The 18,050-nt window shown below is 52.7% G+C and overlaps 1 protein-coding gene across 2 annotated transcripts in view; it reads left to right on the top strand.

Annotated features, from left to right (window-relative positions):
• CDH4 (cadherin 4) overlaps positions 1-18,050 on the top strand; it is a 563,832-nt gene that overhangs the window by 416,436 nt on the left and 129,346 nt on the right. For both annotated transcript variants that reach the window (XM_068565975.1, XM_068565976.1), the window contains one exon: positions 9,063-9,236. In XM_068565975.1, the coding sequence (XP_068422076.1) occupies positions 9,063-9,236 (174 nt within the window). The remainder of the gene's footprint in view (positions 1-9,062; positions 9,237-18,050) is intronic.

Here is an 18,050-nt window from a genome sequence, read left to right as displayed (position 1 = left end):
GGTCCTTGCCGTGCCGGGGGGCGAGGATGGCCGAGCAGCCTGGCCGGGCTCGTGGAGGTGACACACACACACACACACACACACACACACACACACACACGGTGGGGCGGGCTTGTCTGAACATTCGGGCATCCCCCCAACTTCCTTACCGTGGCCTGTAAAGCAGACATGTCCTTGCCTGTGCTCCTGTCCACTACACCTGCATCCTGCCTGCTCCCAGGGCTGCACGGGTGGGCACATAGTCTTGTGTCTTCATTTCTGGGCAGACACAAGGCTGAAGAGGGCAAGGGGTGTGCTCCGAGCGTCTGTTAAAAGAAGTGTGGTTTTGACACTACTTAAAAACGTGAAGCCTTCCCTCGGGATGATGGTGATGGATACGAGTTGCCTAAAGAACCGCATCTCAGCTGTTCCCCCAGGGCTGCTCCCACCCTCAGAGTCCCCGGCCCATCTGCCTAGGACACGGGGGCACTGGGTGCCAGGGTCGCAAAGCACCGACAGCATCTACCCTCCATGTCAGAGCGCCCCCTTCCGAGCCGAGGAGCAGGGAGGGGCCGAGGGAGTGGCCTGAGTTCAGTCACAGCCCCATGAGCCTGGGCCAGTCCCCGGACCTCTGCCCAGGTGTGAGTGAGCACAGCACCCGCCCCTCCCTTCCTGGGCTGTCATGGGCGTGAGTGAGCAGGCGGGAGGGCGCGTCCGTCCCTGCCCCCTGCCCCGCACACAGCGGGCAGCGTGTACAGGAGTTTTCGCTTAAGACTGTCCTTCCAAATATAGATGCACAAGGAAATAATCATGCTATTTCATTCAGGAAAACTTTCTTTGTATGATTTTTATGGGAATTTTCAAAACAATCTCCCCTTCTTAGAAGAGATCGCGAGTAAGAAATACCGTAGTGCTTTGCGGGGCATAGATAGGGCATTCGTCTTCCCTATAGTGTCGTGGATGTAAAAAAAAAACCCACTAAGTGCCTTTTCAGAACCAAACTCATGCAAATGTTTGTTTACAATGGCTCCCATGCTCTATTTGTTAAAGAACGGAGATATCTTTCTGTTGTTTTATTTCGTGTTTGTTGAATACTGTTTTATTCTGTCGGTCCTCAGCTACCATGGAAACCAGGCAGACGGCTGCAGACAGAACCCTAGTTAAATATTTTAAATATACATGCTTGCAGGCAAACAAAAAGTACCATTTTTCAAATGCATATTGAAAGGGAAGTCGAAGGTAGAGAAATGAACTATCTGTATAGATTTTGGTGCCTCTTTTTTTTTTTATGAAATCTAATTATCCTCAGTGAAAGTCAGTGCTGGGTTTGACATTTGGGAGAGTTGAGGAGTGGGAGGATGCCGTTTCCCTTACTGAAGCATGTTTAACCCAAAGCTATAAGGAAGCAGTGAAAGCAGGAAGGCTGGTGAATCAGAGACAGAGGAGAGGGTCGTAAACAACATTGACATTTGGGGAATGAATCTCATCTACCCTTGTTGCAGCATAAGTAGTGTTAGCCCACAATGCAGACATGGCATGTCATTCCCCGAGTGTTTCATTTTGAGTACAGACCCATGAAATTCGTAACCTGGGGGCCCCAAGCCCTACATTGGTCGTGTTTCCGTGGCTGGGACGAGCCACCTCCTTCCCCAACATCAGGGCCACCGAGAGGGTCAGGTGAGACTCTGTGAGCGGGTCTTGGTCACTCTGCATGTAAGAAGGTGCAGGAGCCTACAGCGCTGGACGCTGGACGCTGGTTGAAAGGAAAGGGGTCCTGGGTGGATGCCCCGGCGATCCTTCGTGCGGTGGGACACGCGGGCTGGTTGACCTTCGTGGCAAAAGAAAAGCAGCCCCGGCCTCATCAGGGCTCCATCCTGAGGGCCTCCCCTCCCTGCATCTCGCAGGAAGCTCAGTGCAGGTGCAGGTCCCGGACCCCCGTCCCTGAGCTGCACACCCACTGCCCAGAGAGGGGCTGGACGCACTGCTCCTGGGCACACGGCCCAGTCTGGAGACCAGAGAGCAGGGAGGACCAGGGAAGTTAAAAAACACAATTCCCTCCCGCCTGCCCATCCCCTGCCTCCGCATTCAGGGTCCACGGGGCTGCACTGCCAGTCAGGGAAAGAAGATCGCACAGGGCACCTTCCCAAGAAGGCACTGCCCTGGGTAATGAAGGCCCATGACTCCATCGGCGGAAGGGCCGGAAAGCTGACCCCAAGCCCCTTGGTCAAGAAGTGTCCTCGTGGACGTTGGTGGTCAGCTCGCCTGGTTGGCACGTCCCACGGGGAACTAACTTGAAAATTTCCCCGTAAATTTAGCTTTCGTTGAATTGGGTGGACTTGTGTTCATGCTATTTTCTCAAAAGTGGGGGGAGTTTAGGGTGCTGAGGCAGGGCGGCACAGGACCCCACGGCTGCATGGGAGGGCCCATGGGGGGTCAGGCTGTCATCTGTGACCCCATCTTCGGAGGTCAGGGCTGCCAGGCGCTCCTTAGAAACGCACCGGGATCTGGAAATTTTGAAGCCATTTTCATATCCACGTTGCCTCTTGAGGGCAGTGGCTTCTGCTGGGCCATATTCTCTGGAGAACAGTGGAGCTCGCTGCACTTTGCAGAAGCGGCTGGGCGTCCGTGGGGTTCCGTGTATGGGGTGAGGATAGGGGTGTGTCCAGGGCTCGGGCCAGAGGGGTGGCTTTGGTGGTGGTGGGTGCAGGGCACATGCACAGGACCCTGCTTTTGCTCCCAGGTCTTCAGAAGTGGCAGTTGGGTTTTTGGACTTTTTGTATCTTGTTCATACTTTGCCCCAACTGCGCCGTGGGTGCAGTTCTTTTTAGTCCCTTACAGTTTCTTTGTATCTGTTGCTCAAGGAGACGTCTGTCCAGGTGCAAGCCCTGCAGCAGAGGGTCCCGGGTCCCAGGTCCCTGCCTGTCTCGCAGTGGGACGCGTCACCTACACTCCCGCCACCAGGAGAGGTGAGCACTACATATCGCTTATTCGCTGCTAACCAGCTGTCACCCTCCTCGAACCCTGATGACTGGGGAGGGACTTGCTGCCGTGAGGACAGAGTCTGGATTGTTTATATTCCCTGCTCAGTGTCACTTGTGAGTGTTTTATGAGTCACCTATTTGCTTGTACTTGGCTCTTCATAATTCTGTGTTCCTACCAGGCGAGTGGTTGGGTGATAGAAAAAGATGACAAATGATAACTTTTTGCATGTAGATTGGAGGAAGTGCATATGACTATCGTCCTTCCCTGACACTTTCCTCTCTCTCTTTTTTTTTCCCCCCTTTTTCAAAAAAAGGAAAAAAAAAAAAAAAAAGAGGCGATAATTTAAAACCTGCCCCAGGTCAGTTTTACATTATTCATCTTTCACTTGTGAATGATGATGGAAAGGAAATGACCGAGGTTCTTCCTAATGTCGGGCAGTCCCTGAAGACCTCACCTAGAAGTCACACTTGATTACGCTCATAATCAGACACAGAGAGCAACCTTCCTTACAAGGAGAGCAGGCCCGGGCGGGCACAGGGCTGCTGGGAGCTTAAGAAAATAAGATAATGTGCCCGGTGAGGAGCTAAAAACAAAAGCCACCTTGGGAAGGTGGGTGTGCAGGTCACTGCTGGGCTCCAGGTTTGGGCTGGGTGCCAGGAGAAGGTGGGAAATGATGACTTTTGGGGGAGGATGGCAGTCGTGCAGCTTGCCTGTGAATCTGGGGCCTCGGCCTTCCCATGAGAATGGAAGACGGTCCTTGTCTCCATTCCTCCCCTTTTCTCTTGAGTTCACTGAACTGTGTTCCTGAGCGTGGGGGCTTTGTCACTTTGTCCCTGGAGAGAGGATGCCTACGCCAGAGACTGGTCCTGAAAACCTGCCGAGAGAGGAACGCCGAGCCCAGAGACGAGGTGACCTAGAAGGATCTTAGACCCCCGTCCTGGGCTCCGCAGACCTCCACGCGCTATAGGCAGAGCGGGGGTACACACCCCTCGAGGGGGACCAGCCCAAGCAACCGCACAGGCACGGGATGGCGTTTTGTCTTTGCCAAGTGCGAGTCCGTTGGGGCAGTGACTCCGTAGCTCACCTGTATCGCTCAGGAGCGAGACCACCGAACCCCCCAGGTTGTGACGTGAAGAAGCTACACTCCAGAAGGTACCCCAGCCTCCTGCCCACGCCCCAGCTGCCCCCAAAGTGCAGAGCTCGTCCAGCCCCGGAGGGGGAAACGGAGGCCCAGAGGCAGGAAAAGGCTCATCCCGGGTCCCAGGCCCGGCGCTAGGACCCCAGCCTGGGGAGGCCCCTCCCCTAGTCAATCACCATTTCAGGGCATCGTCCGCAGAACGAATCTGATGCTAAGCCTGATTGGTGAAGGCTCAGTGGGAGAGGCCATCTGAACTGAGAGATGCTTTGTAAATAAGAGCTGATTAAGAAGCAGACGGATTTAGGGCCTCACAAATGAGCGTCTGGCCTCTACGTGGTCTGTACCTGGGAGCCATGGCCCCTACCCTTCCTCCGCCCTTTTTGGGAAAGGCCCGCTGCAGGCGGAACAGGACAGACGCGTGTCCTGAGCGGTCCTGGCCCCTCAAGATGCCGCTGTAAAAGCCCGTCTGCCACCCCTTCCTGGGGTCAGGGCTCCAAGGGGTCCCCAGGGCCCAAACGCCGGCACCCCCGCTGCACGCCGTCCCCCGCTCGGCGGCTGCTGGTCGAGTCCCAGCTACTCCCTGGGGTGGGCTGGGCTGGGCTGAGAGCCCCATCAGAGGACCAGGCGATTTCCCCAGCGCTCGCCATCCTGCAAACCCGCAGGTACCAGCTTGGCTGGCTCCAAGGCCAGCGCAGCAGTCGGGACCCTCCCCGAGCCCCACCAGTTACAAGACCTCTGACTTGGGCTGAACTGTCTGTGAGGAACCAGTGATGTGGAGCCTGGCCAGCCTGTCAGGGCCGGGCTGTTGGTTTTGAGAAAATTGTGACACGGTACATACACAGAGAGAGAGAAACAAAACACACACATATGTACACATGTACACACATGCATGTGTATATGATACATAAGCACACAGGCACGTGCACATATATGTGTGTGCACGTGTGTCTCTATGTGCCTGCCCCTGTGCATACATGTGTGTGCCTATATAGGCCTGTAGGTGAACACGCACATGTATATCAGGAGCATAGAGGCCACATTCATGTTATCACCCAACACCTGCCATCGCTGGCTCAGAAACACGGGTGACCGGGGTGCAGTGGGGAAATCGGCAGCTGTCGGCTGTTCGGAAATACCTTCGAGAGTGGCCAGAAACATGATTTACCATTAGTATGGTTACGCGTCGGGGTTTGCGTGCCGCACTCTGAACGGCCCGAGGCCCTCGCGGGTCCAGAAGCGCGTGCTCGCGCCATCCGGTGACAGGTCATCGTCGGCGTTCCTCCCCCAGAGAAGTGGGTGTGTCTTCCCAGCTGAAGCTAGTGCAGGTCTGGCATTGATCTTCGCCAGATTTTGTTATTACATTTGTCTCACAGCTTTAAAATAGTAGCAAATATGTGCAATTTATTTAAACAACACTAGGGAAATTAACGCCGTGCAAGCTCAGCCTAAGCAAATGAAGACAAAGCAGGTTTTTAAAAGGAGAACGGCTCGATGAAAACCTTGAAAATTCTGAGTCTAAAATTCAGAGGATCCGGTGAGCTTCTGCAGGTGCCCAAGCATCAGCGGGCGAGGCAGACCTGCATTCTCTGTGCCGCACGTGGGAGACGTGGGGGGAGCCGGGATGGCCAGGCTCCGCCTCCCAGAGGCCGTGCTTGTGGCCGGGACCCCTGCCCCAGCACCCCACACACACGCACGCAGACGCGCTCAGATCAAACACCAAGCGGGTCCCCTCTGCTGAGGCAGGCGCCTGCGCCGGGTGACCCTCGTTTCCTGTGAGGCCGGGAGCCCCCGCAAGGTCTTGCGTCTGTGGCGCGTGGCAGTCCCCTGGAGGGCTCACTGAGCACACACGGCAGCCGTCAGCACAGAGGTGGGGACTGCAGGCGGGAATCTCACACCTGGCATTTCTCACTTGGAAGCTGACGCCGCGGGAACTCAGAAATGCCTCTGCTGGTCCGAGGTTTTTCACTGACGTTCTTGGGCCTCTCCGATGGGAATGTCCGTGTCTGCCCAGCCCACCGCACACTGACATGAGGACCCGTAGAGGGGATGGGGCCTCATGAAGAAACCCCAGAAGTGAGGGGGGCACGCAGATCCTGCCTCTGCCTAAAGAGCTGTGTGGCCTTCAGAAGTTACCTGGCCTCTCTGAGCCACCCGGTCACCTCCCTGGTAGAGGGGGGATGACCTTCCTGCAGCCTTGGCAGTAGGGAAGATGCAGGCAGAGACGGTGCAGAACGCTCAGTGCCCACACGGCGTTGGCTGCCCCTGACGCGTGGAGAGCAGTTGTCTGCGTCCTGGCTGCAAGGGGGGGTGTGTGGCCAGGACCATCCTGAACGCTGTTCTGTGATGCTCATCGAGGAGCCTAGAGATGACCCCACCCCTGTCATCAGGAGAGATGCAGGGTTGGTCACAAGGCAGCATCTGTTAGTTTGACTTGAAGAGACGTTGAGAGAATGTCATGTTTCCGTAGAAATCAAGGCCGCTGGGGATGCACACACCTTGCGTGGATCCTTCTGATGAAGGATGGGAAGCGACCTAGGGAAGCCTTTTGGTTTTTAATTGCTGCAGACTCTTAAGTGCAGGAACTCAACACAAAAGACAGCTGGGCCCCTGGTGGGGAGAGTCCCAGAGGGGGGTCTCTTTGGAGTGTGGCTTGTCCAGATGGATTTTTCCATTGATGTAGCATCAAGTTTTGGCATTCAGGACTGATACTTTTCTTTTTTTTAATGAGTTTTGTCTACGTGTGTCTAACTTATTTCTATGCAACTTTTTTGCAAAAGGGAGTGGGGAAGGTTCAACGGGCAGTGCCAAGACCAACAGGTTCTCACTGGGTGGGAGCTCAGCTGGAGGGTGGGGACCCCGCCGTGATTGGAGAGGGGCCGCTGCCTAGGGCCTCCAGCCAGCTCTGTCCTCTCTGGCTTGGGCTGTTCTGGTCCGAGGTCTGTCTCTGCCCCGTGAGCTCTCATATGCTCCTGGCTCTGAGACTCGGAGTGACATGAACATCAGCCATGAGGACGGTGCAGAGGCGGCCACACGGGGCACCTTGAAGATAAACATGGAGGCGATATAGGTGTAGATGTCTCGTGTATACCTGAGTCCTGTTGGCTCTTCTAATTATATAATTTCATGTACATTATAACACTCAGAAATACAGAAAGGTAAAAGGAATAAATTAAAATAAAAACTCACTGGTGACCAGAGAAAACCGGAGTTTACATTTCTACATATTTCCTTCCAATCTTTTCTCGATCCTTTTAAAAAACATGGGGACTTATGCTGCCTGTATACTTTGGTGCCATCTCTCCACTTCCTATTGGTGTATGGAATTTCTTCATATCTTCGAAGAGTAACTTCTTTTTTTTTCTTAATACATCTTTATGGAGTATAATTGCTTCGCAATGCTGTGTTAGTTTCTGCCGTACAACAAAGTGAATCAGCCATATGCATACATATATCCCCATATACCCTCCCTCTTGAGCCTCCCTCCCACCCTCCCTATCCCACCTCTCTAGGCCGTCACAGAGCACCGAGCTGATCTCCTTGTGCTATGCGGCTGCTTCCCACTAGCTATTTTACTCTTGGTAGTGTATATGTGTCGATACTACTCTCGCTTCGCCCCAGCTTCCCCTTCCCCCGCCCCGTGTCCTCAAGTCCATTCTCTATGTTTACATCTTTATTCCTGCCCTGCCACTAGGTTCATCAGTACCGTTTTTTTTTTTTTTTTTTAGATTCCATATAGATGCGTTAGCATACGGTATTTGTTTTTCTCTTTCTGACTTACAGAGAGTAACTTCTAATGACACGTAGTATTCCAAGATACGAACGTAGTGTAATGCATTTAACTATTATTTACTACCATCAGACTTCCAGAATTTTTTCCTGGTATTTTTACTATTTCACATATACATAATGTTATTATAAAGACAACTACAATGAACATCTGTATTTGGAGGGTTTTGTCCACATGCAGTTTCGCTGGGACAGATTTCCAGCTGTGGCGTTATGGGGTCAAAAGCGAGGACCATTTTTGAGGCCCCTGATAGTTGTTGGCAGAATGCTCCCCCCAGCAGTGAGGAGCCCCACGGACTTCAGAGCAGCCGACATTCAGTCCCGCTGGCTCCCGCCAGGCATGGGCTCTTATCAGTCTTAATTTCCATAGCAACCCTCGGAATTCAGTGCTGTTATTACCAAGCCCGTTTTATAAAAGAAGTAGCTGGAGCTGAGAGAGATTAAGGGACTTGCCCCCTGTCACATGAATCTTTGGTTGCAGGTAAACATAAGACACCAGGTCTGTTTAACGCCAAATCCCACACCCTCAACCATCACCCTCTGCTGACTCACTCATAACACGCTCCTCAGGGGGGAGGATTCATTTTGTTTACTCTTGTCAGTTTGATGGATGAGGAGGATATATTGCTTTAATTTGCATTGTTTGATGACTGGACATTTTTCATGAGTTTATTGATCCTTTGTATTTATTTTGCTGTTAATTATCTATTTGTGTCTTTTTCCTGTTACAATAAAGTTCCAATTTTTTCTTATTGATTTGTATGAACTCTTTATATAGTCAGGCTCTTAGCTCTTTGTCAGATTTGTTGTAAATTCATCAGTTGCTTTTAGGGTATGTTTTTGTAAACAAGGGTTTTAAGTTAAAATGTATGAATATTTTCCTTTGTAATTTTTTTCCATTGTTTTGGGCTTAAAAAGCCCTGATGTACTGGTTAAAGAGTCAGCTATATTTTCTTCTTTGTTTATGGTTTCTTAACCCCCATTTAATCTGTAGTCCATTTCTTTGTAGAGATGAGGGTCTTGCTAGATTTTTTTCCCTGACACGTCCCCACTTTTCCCAACACCATCCAATCTTTCCCTGGATCTACGATAGTACAAATTCTAACAGATGCCTTTTCCTCTGCAAAACCTAACCAGGCTTCTTTTCCTCTTCTCTCCCTTCCAAATAATGCTGCAGAAAGGAAAGAAGAGTGCAGCCCTGGACCCTGTCCAGCCGCCGAATGACACGCTGTGGCCGTGGCCGCAGCATCAGAGCTCCAGTGGGCTGAGGCGGCAGAAACGGGACTGGGTCATCCCGCCCATCAACGTGCCAGAAAACTCCCGCGGACCCTTCCCGCAGCAGCTGGTGCGGGTAAGTGGAGACCCTCCTGCCGGTGGGGAAGCTCTCGGCTTTAACCCCTGCCTCTCCCGGGATCTCGCGAATCAAGTCTGATGGGCTCGTTCCTAGAGCCTGGGACCGGCTCTGCACTGGGTGTCTAAGAAGGTCAAGAGTTTGCCTTTTCAGTAATGAGATGAGTAATACACAGAACAGAGAAGAGTCGGAAGGGCAGTTGCGTCCTCCAGGGTGGACGAGCTGCTTGCGTTGGGTCCTCTGTCCCCGGTTACTGTCCAGTGGCTGCTCTGGTGCATGGAAGGGGATGGGACAGAGGCTTGGGTCGTGGCCTTTGACCTCTGACACCTTCCTTTGGGTCTGCACGTTCACACTTCTTCCCTATTATGACTAAGATATTGAATGGAGAATGATGGCTTGTCCGCGCTGACCATGATCTTGGTGAAAAGTCAGAGGTGCTGAGGCTGAGCCTGAGGTGCCAGGGGGCAGTTCTGTGTCCCTTCCCTTAGGGTCACCTGCTCCCAGCAGCCACCATGAGGCGGCTTTTCCTCAAGGACAGAAGGACTCGTTTTACAAATTTGTTTTTCAATAATCAGGGCCATCAACTAGCATCATCTTCTTCCCTTTGAAGGAAAATTGCAGCCCAATCTGAGCAACAATTTGATAAAGTGGTGGTGAGAACCCTAGTAAATAATCCCATCTGTGGCGGGCGCCTCTCCCCATCTGTGGAGTTAGGGCCCCTCGAGTGTTATTAAGGCGTCGGCTTCATTCCTTGGCCTGATTGGTCTGTTTTGTTTCCTGTTCTTTTTGATGCAGAAAGCTGGGGGGTGGGTATTAAAATGCAGAGATGAAGCAGCAAACCTCGCAGGGCCCCCCAGGTCAGACACCCCACCATACACACCACAGAGACGTGTCGTGACTATCGCCCTGCCTTCACCACATGTGATGCTGTGACTTAGTTTCGTCTTTGTTCCTGTTTCTGGCCAGAACTCATAAAACCCATGCAATTTCCTAAATGATAAGAGCGAAAAAGATGTCTGCAGACATCCATAGCAAACCCCTTCTAGCACACCTGAGCTTACATGCATGAGGGGACTTTTGGGAAGTCCCAAGGGAACCTAAGGCCGGGGCTAGCCACCAGGGGTACCAACCCTGTGACTGCAGGGCTGGGACCTTCACTTTCCCCTTCCCCCCGCCGCCCGCCCCAGGAGGGAAGAGGGGCTGGATGTTGAATCAGTCACCAGTGGCCCATGATTTAATCAGTCGTGCCTACGTAATGAAGTCTCCGTAAAAACCCAAAAGGACGGGGTTCAGAGAGCTTCCAGGGGGTGAACACATGGAGAGTCAGTGAGAACGGCACTCGGGAAGGGCGTGAAGGCTCCGAGCGCCTTCCCACACCTCGTCCTACGCCTCTTCCATCTGACTGTTCCCGAGTCATACCCTTTACAATAAACCAATAATCTAGTGAGTACACCGGTTTTCTGAGTTCTATGAGCTGCTCTAGCAAATTAATCAAACCCAAGGTGGGGGTTGTTGGAACCTCAGATTTACAGCCAGTCGGTCAGAAGCTCAGGTGATAACCTGGACTTGGCAATTGACGTCTGAAGTGGGAGCGTCTCAGGGGACTGAGCCCTTAACCTGTAGGGTGGACGCCCTCTCCGGGTAGATGGTGTCAGAGTTGAGTTAAATGGTAGCACCCCCAGCTGGTGTTGCAGAGAATTGCTGGATGTGGTGACACCTCTGGTATCAGAAGTGCCGTGTGTGGCAGTCGTGGAAAAAAGGAGGAGCAGGAGGGTGTGTCCAGCTCAGCATATCACCAAACACAAGTGTGTGTGCCCGTCGCACGGGGGAGGCCAAACAAACCAAAATGTCGGAGTTTGGAGCAGAGAAGGGTTTACTGCAGGGCCAAGCAAGGAGAATGGGCGGTTCATGCTCAAAAACCTCAAACTCCCTGATGGTTTTGGGGGAGAAGTTTTTATAGGCAAAACTTGGGGTGAGGGCTGCAGGGTGTGTGACTTTCTTCTGACTGGTTGCTGGTGAGGTAACAGGACGGGGCTCTAGGAATCTTGTGCTCAGCCTGGAGCTGCCATCCTCCACCTGGGTGGGGTCCTCAGTTCCTGCAGAAGAACTGAAGATACTGTTACGTATATTCCTTGAGCAGGAACCAGGATCCTGCTTTGATCTCTGCACTGTAGTGTGATTGTTCCCCCTTTGTTTCTGCATTCCCTTACTTCCCTGGTTAGCAAGTGTTTGAATCTGCTCTTTGGTATTCAGGAAGGTCTAGGAGACTGAAGCCTTTTTCCTGCAAGTAAGAAACAGGGGACACGGAAAGGCTTTTGTGACCAGGAGGGCCCCATAGGGTCCTGCTGAGTTTCAGTCACACAGAGCCACCCTCCTGCCTCAATCCCCTGGGATGGGAGTTCACTTCCAGAGCCATCACCCGCCCTTGAGCGGCCTGCCTGGGAGGGTGAGATCATGGCGAAACGGAGGTGAGGGCTGGAGGGAGGCACTCAAGCATCGACTCCCCAGCCGGGGCGCAGTTTCCCAGACTGAGCGTCCTCCAGGCTGATGGGCCAGGCCCAGGGCACAGCCCATGCCGATGGGGGTGCCGGTGACTCGGCTCTGGGGCCCCCACCAGCCCTCGAGGCCCTTGCCGCGTCGGACTGCCACTTGCCATTTACTTAAGATTTTCCCTAGTAGTTCATTTTCATTATAAATAAATTTATTCTAAAAGGAGGCTTTATTAGCTCACAATTGGAAAGCTGGAGGTATTTGTTACGACGGAAGTCGACTGTAAAACAAGCATAAAGGGGGCTTCCCTGGTGGCGCAGTGGTTGAGAATCTGCCTGCCAATGCAGGGGACACGGGTTCGAGCCCTGGTCTGGGAAGATCCCACATGCCACGGAGCAACTGGGCCCGTGAGCCACAATTACTGAGCCTGCGCGTCTGGAGCCTGTGCTCCGCAACAAGAGAGGCCGCGATGGTGAGAGGCCCGCGCACCGCGATGAAGAGTGGTCCCCACTTGCCGCAACTAGAGAAAGCCCTCGCACAGAAACAAAGACTCAACACAGTCATAAATAAATAAATAAATAAATAAACGTGAATTTCTAAAAAAAAAAAAAAACAAGCATAAAGCAGAGAAAACATAGCTCTTGGTAGTGGGGGGAACATGCAAGTGTTGACGTGTCTTAGATACACTGGAGCCAGAAGCTTCCTCTCAAGTGTCATCAGGATTGAAAGCAAATTGGACAGGGAGTCAGGTTTTCATCGTGCGAGCCAGTTTTATTGAAGGCCTTGGGCTGTGCTCCCCAAAAGTCATCTCTAGTAGAAATTTGTCCATCTAACTCAGGGATTGTCAGATTTTTTTTTTTTAACATCTTTATTGGAGTATAATTGCTTTACAACCGTGTGTTAGTTTCTGCTTTATAACAAAGTGAATCAGCTATACGTATACATATGTCCCCATATCCCCTCCCTCTTGCGTCTCCCTCCCACCCTCCCTATTCCATCCCTCTAGGTGGTCACAAAGCGCCGAGCTGATCTCCCTGTGCTATGCGGCTGCTTCCCACTAGCTATCTATTTTACATTTGGTAGTGTATATATGTCCATGCCACTCTCTCACTTTGTCCCAGCTTACCCTTCCCCCTTCGCGTGTCCTCAAGTCCATTCTCTACGTCTGCGTCTTTTTTCCTGTCCTTCCCTGAGGTTCTTCAGAACCATTGGCAAACTTTTTCTGTAAAGGACCAGGTAGTAAATGTTTTAGGCTTTGTGAGCCTGCCGACCGGCCTCTGTTGAAAGTATTCTACTCTGCCTTTGTAGCGTGAAGGCGGTTCTCGGCAATATGTAGACCAACGGGTGTGGCTGGGTTCCAATAAAACTTTATTTACAAAAGCAGGCGGTGGGCCCGATTTGACCCGCAAGCCAGATCCACCTCATTTCCCAAACTCCGGGAACGTCTGGCTGAGTCATCCTCACCAATACTCGATGCTTGGCAGGAACCTTATAGTGATGGATGAGTTTGTAATGAGCCCCGAGGGGGCGTTTGCTCACTCACACCCTCACACACGTGCATTTGGCAGGCATCTTACCGCCCCTGGGATGTTCTGTCATCCTGGCTCTCAGAGCTTTCTCAGAGTTGATGATATGGGTACCGACACGAGGAATTTCCCTCCTCTGTGCCCAGTCACACCCAGGCCTGTGAAAGGTCCCAAAAGGGGAGAAGGCCACTGTGGGCAGAGCCCTTGTCCTGCAGGGGTTCCCAGGATCTGCTGGGTCGGTTGGTCCCGCCACGTCTGTCCTCTGCTGGACAGTGGAGGAAAGACACCCGTGTGCTTTCAGCCTGGCCACTTCCGGCGGCCCCGAGGCAGAGAGGTCGGGTCTGGCAGTAGGAGAGGGGAGAGCCGGCTTCCCCCGACCAGCAGGCGCTTGCCCCCATGGGCCTGTGGGCGTGTTGAGGGGGCACAGTCTTCTCACGAGGCCACGGTAACGTCTGTGTGCCCTGATGGGGGACGTGCACAGCTGTGAAGCAGGGAAATGAGCCCCCTCCCCAGTGAACACAGACCTTGCAAAATCCGGCAGGAGAGCAGCGACGGCGGAGCTCTCGGGCCCCTGCACACGGGGCTCCTGAGGACCCTCCTTGCCGGGGATGTTTCTGAGCTGGGGCCGTGGGGACAGGCGGTGCGGGCGTGGCGTCAGGCGTGCGCCGATCCACGTGCCGGAAGCCGGCAGCTGCTGCCCGGACTCACTGAGCGGCAGCCCCTCCTGTCTCCTGGTCCTCAGTGTTGCTGTGGTTTGGAGAGACCGTGTCCTCTGCTCCTCGGACCCCCCAACGTGTCCGCAGCCCCCGGAGGGAGGCTACCTCCCGGTGGACATCTGCTCCCACGCGGACTGCAGGGAGGGCTGACGCTCTGATGGGCATTGCCACAATTTCAGAAACCTAACAGGACAGAGGTTTATTTCTCGCTCCGGGGAAGGTCATTTGGGGGCTGTCACGCGGGGCGCCAGAGTGAGGAGCGCAGGATCGGCTGGGCCTGGACGCGGGAAACACCATTCCCGCCTGAATTCCACTGGCCCAATTGCAGGGGACCCCGGGGAACGCGGCCCAGCTCTGTGCCCAGGAGGAGGGGTACGTGTGGGAAACGGCTGCGTGCTGCCCCAGTGGGTTTCCCCAGACGAGAAAGTGCACGTCCTTTCAGCTCGAAGGGCCCCACTGCGCCAAGGAAGGGGGTGGTCTAGGTGAGCCATCAGACCTGACTCACCTGCCCTTCTCCAAGCCGGGTGTGTCTTTACCCCACTGTCCCGCTGTACTTGCTCCGTAGCACTTAGTACAGTCTGACATCATGCCTGCTCTTTATGCATCCAAGGACAGGCCTCCTGAAGGCAGGGGCCCTGCCTGCATCTCTGTGCTGTAAACAGCAGGCACTACGTGTGTCGAATGAATGAATAAATGAATGAGGGAGGGAGTGATGGCAGCAGTCCCGATGGGGAACACTGTCCCAGGCGCCCATGGGCTCACACAGCATGCTGGCCGTGGCATGTGGCATTTGGGGGCGGATCTTGGCACTGCTTCCCCCGGAGTCGGCCTCCAAGCTGAGCTGATCCTTATGGGGAGATGGTATCTCCAACAAATGGAAAATGGAATCTCCATTACAGTTTCTGTAAAAGATTTGTTTTCCCAATGGATTCCAAGTCATTACGGGAGAACTCAGCCCAGAAAGTCACGCAGGCAGATGCACACACGCGTGTGCACACACCCCCTCCCACTTCACACGTGCACGCACACTCGTGTGCTCACCGTCTGCCCCTGCACCCACCGTCGCTCCTCCTCCCCGCTTTCTCCCTTAAACTCTTACGGAGCACAGGCGAGGGTTTGGGGTGCTTTTCTACCCAACTTGTGTCTGCAGGAAGTCGATGAGTTTCCTGTCAGTGTTTTTTGGGGGTTGGGGGATTGCTGCCCCGAAAGAAGCCCAAATCACAGCAAGCATGACTACAGCTTGATGCGAGTGGGAAGCTGAGCGTGGAGCTCTGGAGGTTCAGCTGGGATCAGCTGCAATTCTGTGCTCACCACGGCGTTTCCTTCTGATAAGATACGTTAAATGAAAAAGCAGGAGGGGTAGCAGCCGGCAGAATGTTCTTCCCAAAAAACCTCTGTTACTTACAGGCGTTTTCCTTGGAAAGAGTATCTTGTCTCTTCGTGAGCCTTCGCTGGGCCACGCAGGGGGAACAGACCCTCGCTGAGCATTCGCTCCGCCCCGCCGAGGGGGCCCTGAGCAGGGCGAGGCGGCTATTGCTGGCAGGGCTGCCGGGAGCCGGGACGTCCCTGGCGAGGCCAGTACGCACTCCCGGTGCCGTGCCCACCAGAACAGAGCGCGCTCTCAGTGAAGTGGTGAGTGAGGAGATGCAGCCGCTTCACGGAGATAGCGCTCAGAAGATCCAGGCTGTCCTCTCAGAAGGGAGGAGGAACCAATTCACAGTCGCTAAGCTGATCCCCTGGGAAGCTGGATAGAGGCTTTTCATTATGGGGGGATCACGGGGAATGGCAGGAGGGGACACCCGGCAAGGGTTAACAGGAGACCTTGCCGCTCCCAAGTTCCAGCCCTGGGCTCTGGACAGAACAGTTTGGGGCCATCCATGGGTGCCAGGCACCGTGCAGTCACTGGGGACTCAGAAGGGACAGAACACAGAGCCCTTTTGTGGCCTCAAGAGCCACCAGGCATCAGCTTTCTGCCTGTCATCCAGAATTTGGTCCCTTCCCACCTCGGTTAGGATTCCTTCACATGTAGACTAGAGGAGGGTTTTAAAAAGACACTTGCTTTTCTAGCATGGATGTTAGGTTTGACTTCTGGCAAGATTTAGAATGAGAATCAAATCAAACTTTTAGAAAGAGGATGCATTTCTTAGCTGAGTCTAATAAAAATTCAGAATTTGTTAACTTGAGAGGTTCTCCAGGGCGACTGTAGAAATCCACTCCAGGTGATGAGGAGGGAGGTAATGCTCTTGGGAGACAAGTCCTTTAATTTTGGAAGTTGACATTTTAACAGACAAGAAGTCATGCAGACCCATCCTCGGGTCCCTGCCAGAGAGCCTGGCAAGGGAGCTCTAAATAGAAGACTCCGGAAGGAAGTCCTTACGTAATCGCTCAGCATGAAAGATGGCCACTTGGAAAAGGCGAGCAGGAGACCCTTTCTAGAGTAGGGAGCTCGAGAGCTCGGCGGCAGGTGGCTTGGAAAGGGTCGTAAAAATCAGCCCCTCACATCTGACAATCCAGATGATCTTGAACCAACTGAAGTCAAAAGTTTTCTTCACATTTTCTTGACAATTTCGTTCCCGTTTTGTGCATGCGCACCACATAGCCTCACATCCAACCACAAGTATTTATCAACCTTTTGTGTAAATGGAGGATGATCTGGGTTTGGGGGACAAGAGCTCAGGAGCTAGTTTTGTGATGAAATGTGCCCTGGGCTGGGGTCTGCATTATGAGATGGGTGACAGGGAGATGGTGAGTGAGCCCGTATCTGGCCCAGGGTAGACTCTCCATAAATGTTCATCGGGTGTATAAATATATGTGATGGAGCTGGCTGAATTTTAACTCAGTGTTATCCTACAAAATGTTTGCTGGGTGACCTAGCAGTGTAATTGTCACTGAGTCCACCTAGGAATCTATTTTCTGGTACTCTGAAGGTGTCCATCCATGAGTGAATAACTGACATGTTCATTATGCACCTTCTCATGGAAGAAAGTGACCTTTCAAAGCACGATGTGTGTGTGTTGTTCCCCTTCCAGCACTTCCCCTTTGTCCCCAGGAGAAAACCTAACCCTGGAGCACATCACACGGGACCCCATGATCTGACTCTGCCCCTTGCTGCGCCAGACTCCAGCCTTGCTGGGCTACTTGTAGCTTCCCGTCCTGATTACACCCTTGGTTACCTGGAGTCCTGTGTTTTCCCCCTGTACCTGACAACCCCCACCCTGGCTACTTCCTGCCTCCTTGAAGAATGCCCCACTTCTCAGGACCAACACGGGTCCTCCCCATTGCCTGCCACTGTGGTAGAGTTTTTGACACTGTTTTTTCAGTGATTATAGGTCTGTCTCCCCAGTAAATGTAAAGGTCCTTGAGGGATAGTTCACCTGTCAGGCGCAGCAGCAGGGACAGAGTAGATGTCATTAAGTACTTATTGAGTGAATGAATGATACGACCATCATGCCCACCTATACTAGTCAGCCTTTCACGATCATTATGAAGATGGTTAGGTTAGATAAACAATCCTTGAAAATAACGAAATCGGAAGTTCTGTTTCTGGTAATGGTGGAGTAGTTTATATCAGACTAACACTCCTCAAATAACAGTTATAAACTCTAGGGGAAATTCTTCGTTAAAAACTATTTGAAGTTACTTGAGAGTGATGAATAGTAGGCAGAAACTGTAGGGGACTCCACCCATGAAAAGAAAACAGCACTGGGTGAGACCTGTGTTTATATGGCTTTCCCTTTGAGAGCACCCCCCAATCCGTCCTTGCCTCAAAGTATGGCTAGATCTCACGAAGAAAACCAGTCTTACTGGCCAGAGGAGTTGGAAGATGGGGTTTAGAACTGACAAAGCAGCTGGAATGTGAGGGTATAAATCCTATAAAATATGTAGCCACAGATGGAGACTCCCAGATACACTTATAAGCTCTGTCCGGCTCCTTGGCTACCCCTTAAACTGTGCACGCACAAGGAGAACTCCAAAGAACCCAGAGAAAAGCAACAGCTAGAAGATTGAAAGCGCAGAGAAGAGACTTCAGCTGCTGCCTATGGCAAGGTAAACAGAGTTAAATTTCAGTCCAACCAAGTTAA

The sequence above is a fragment of the Eschrichtius robustus genome, chromosome 16, assembly GCF_028021215.1.
Source record: "Eschrichtius robustus isolate mEscRob2 chromosome 16, mEscRob2.pri, whole genome shotgun sequence".
Taxonomy (NCBI): domain Eukaryota; kingdom Metazoa; phylum Chordata; class Mammalia; order Artiodactyla; family Eschrichtiidae; genus Eschrichtius; species Eschrichtius robustus.
Note: the sequence above shows the minus strand (reverse complement) of the source record. Positions and strands in the feature narration are given on the sequence as shown.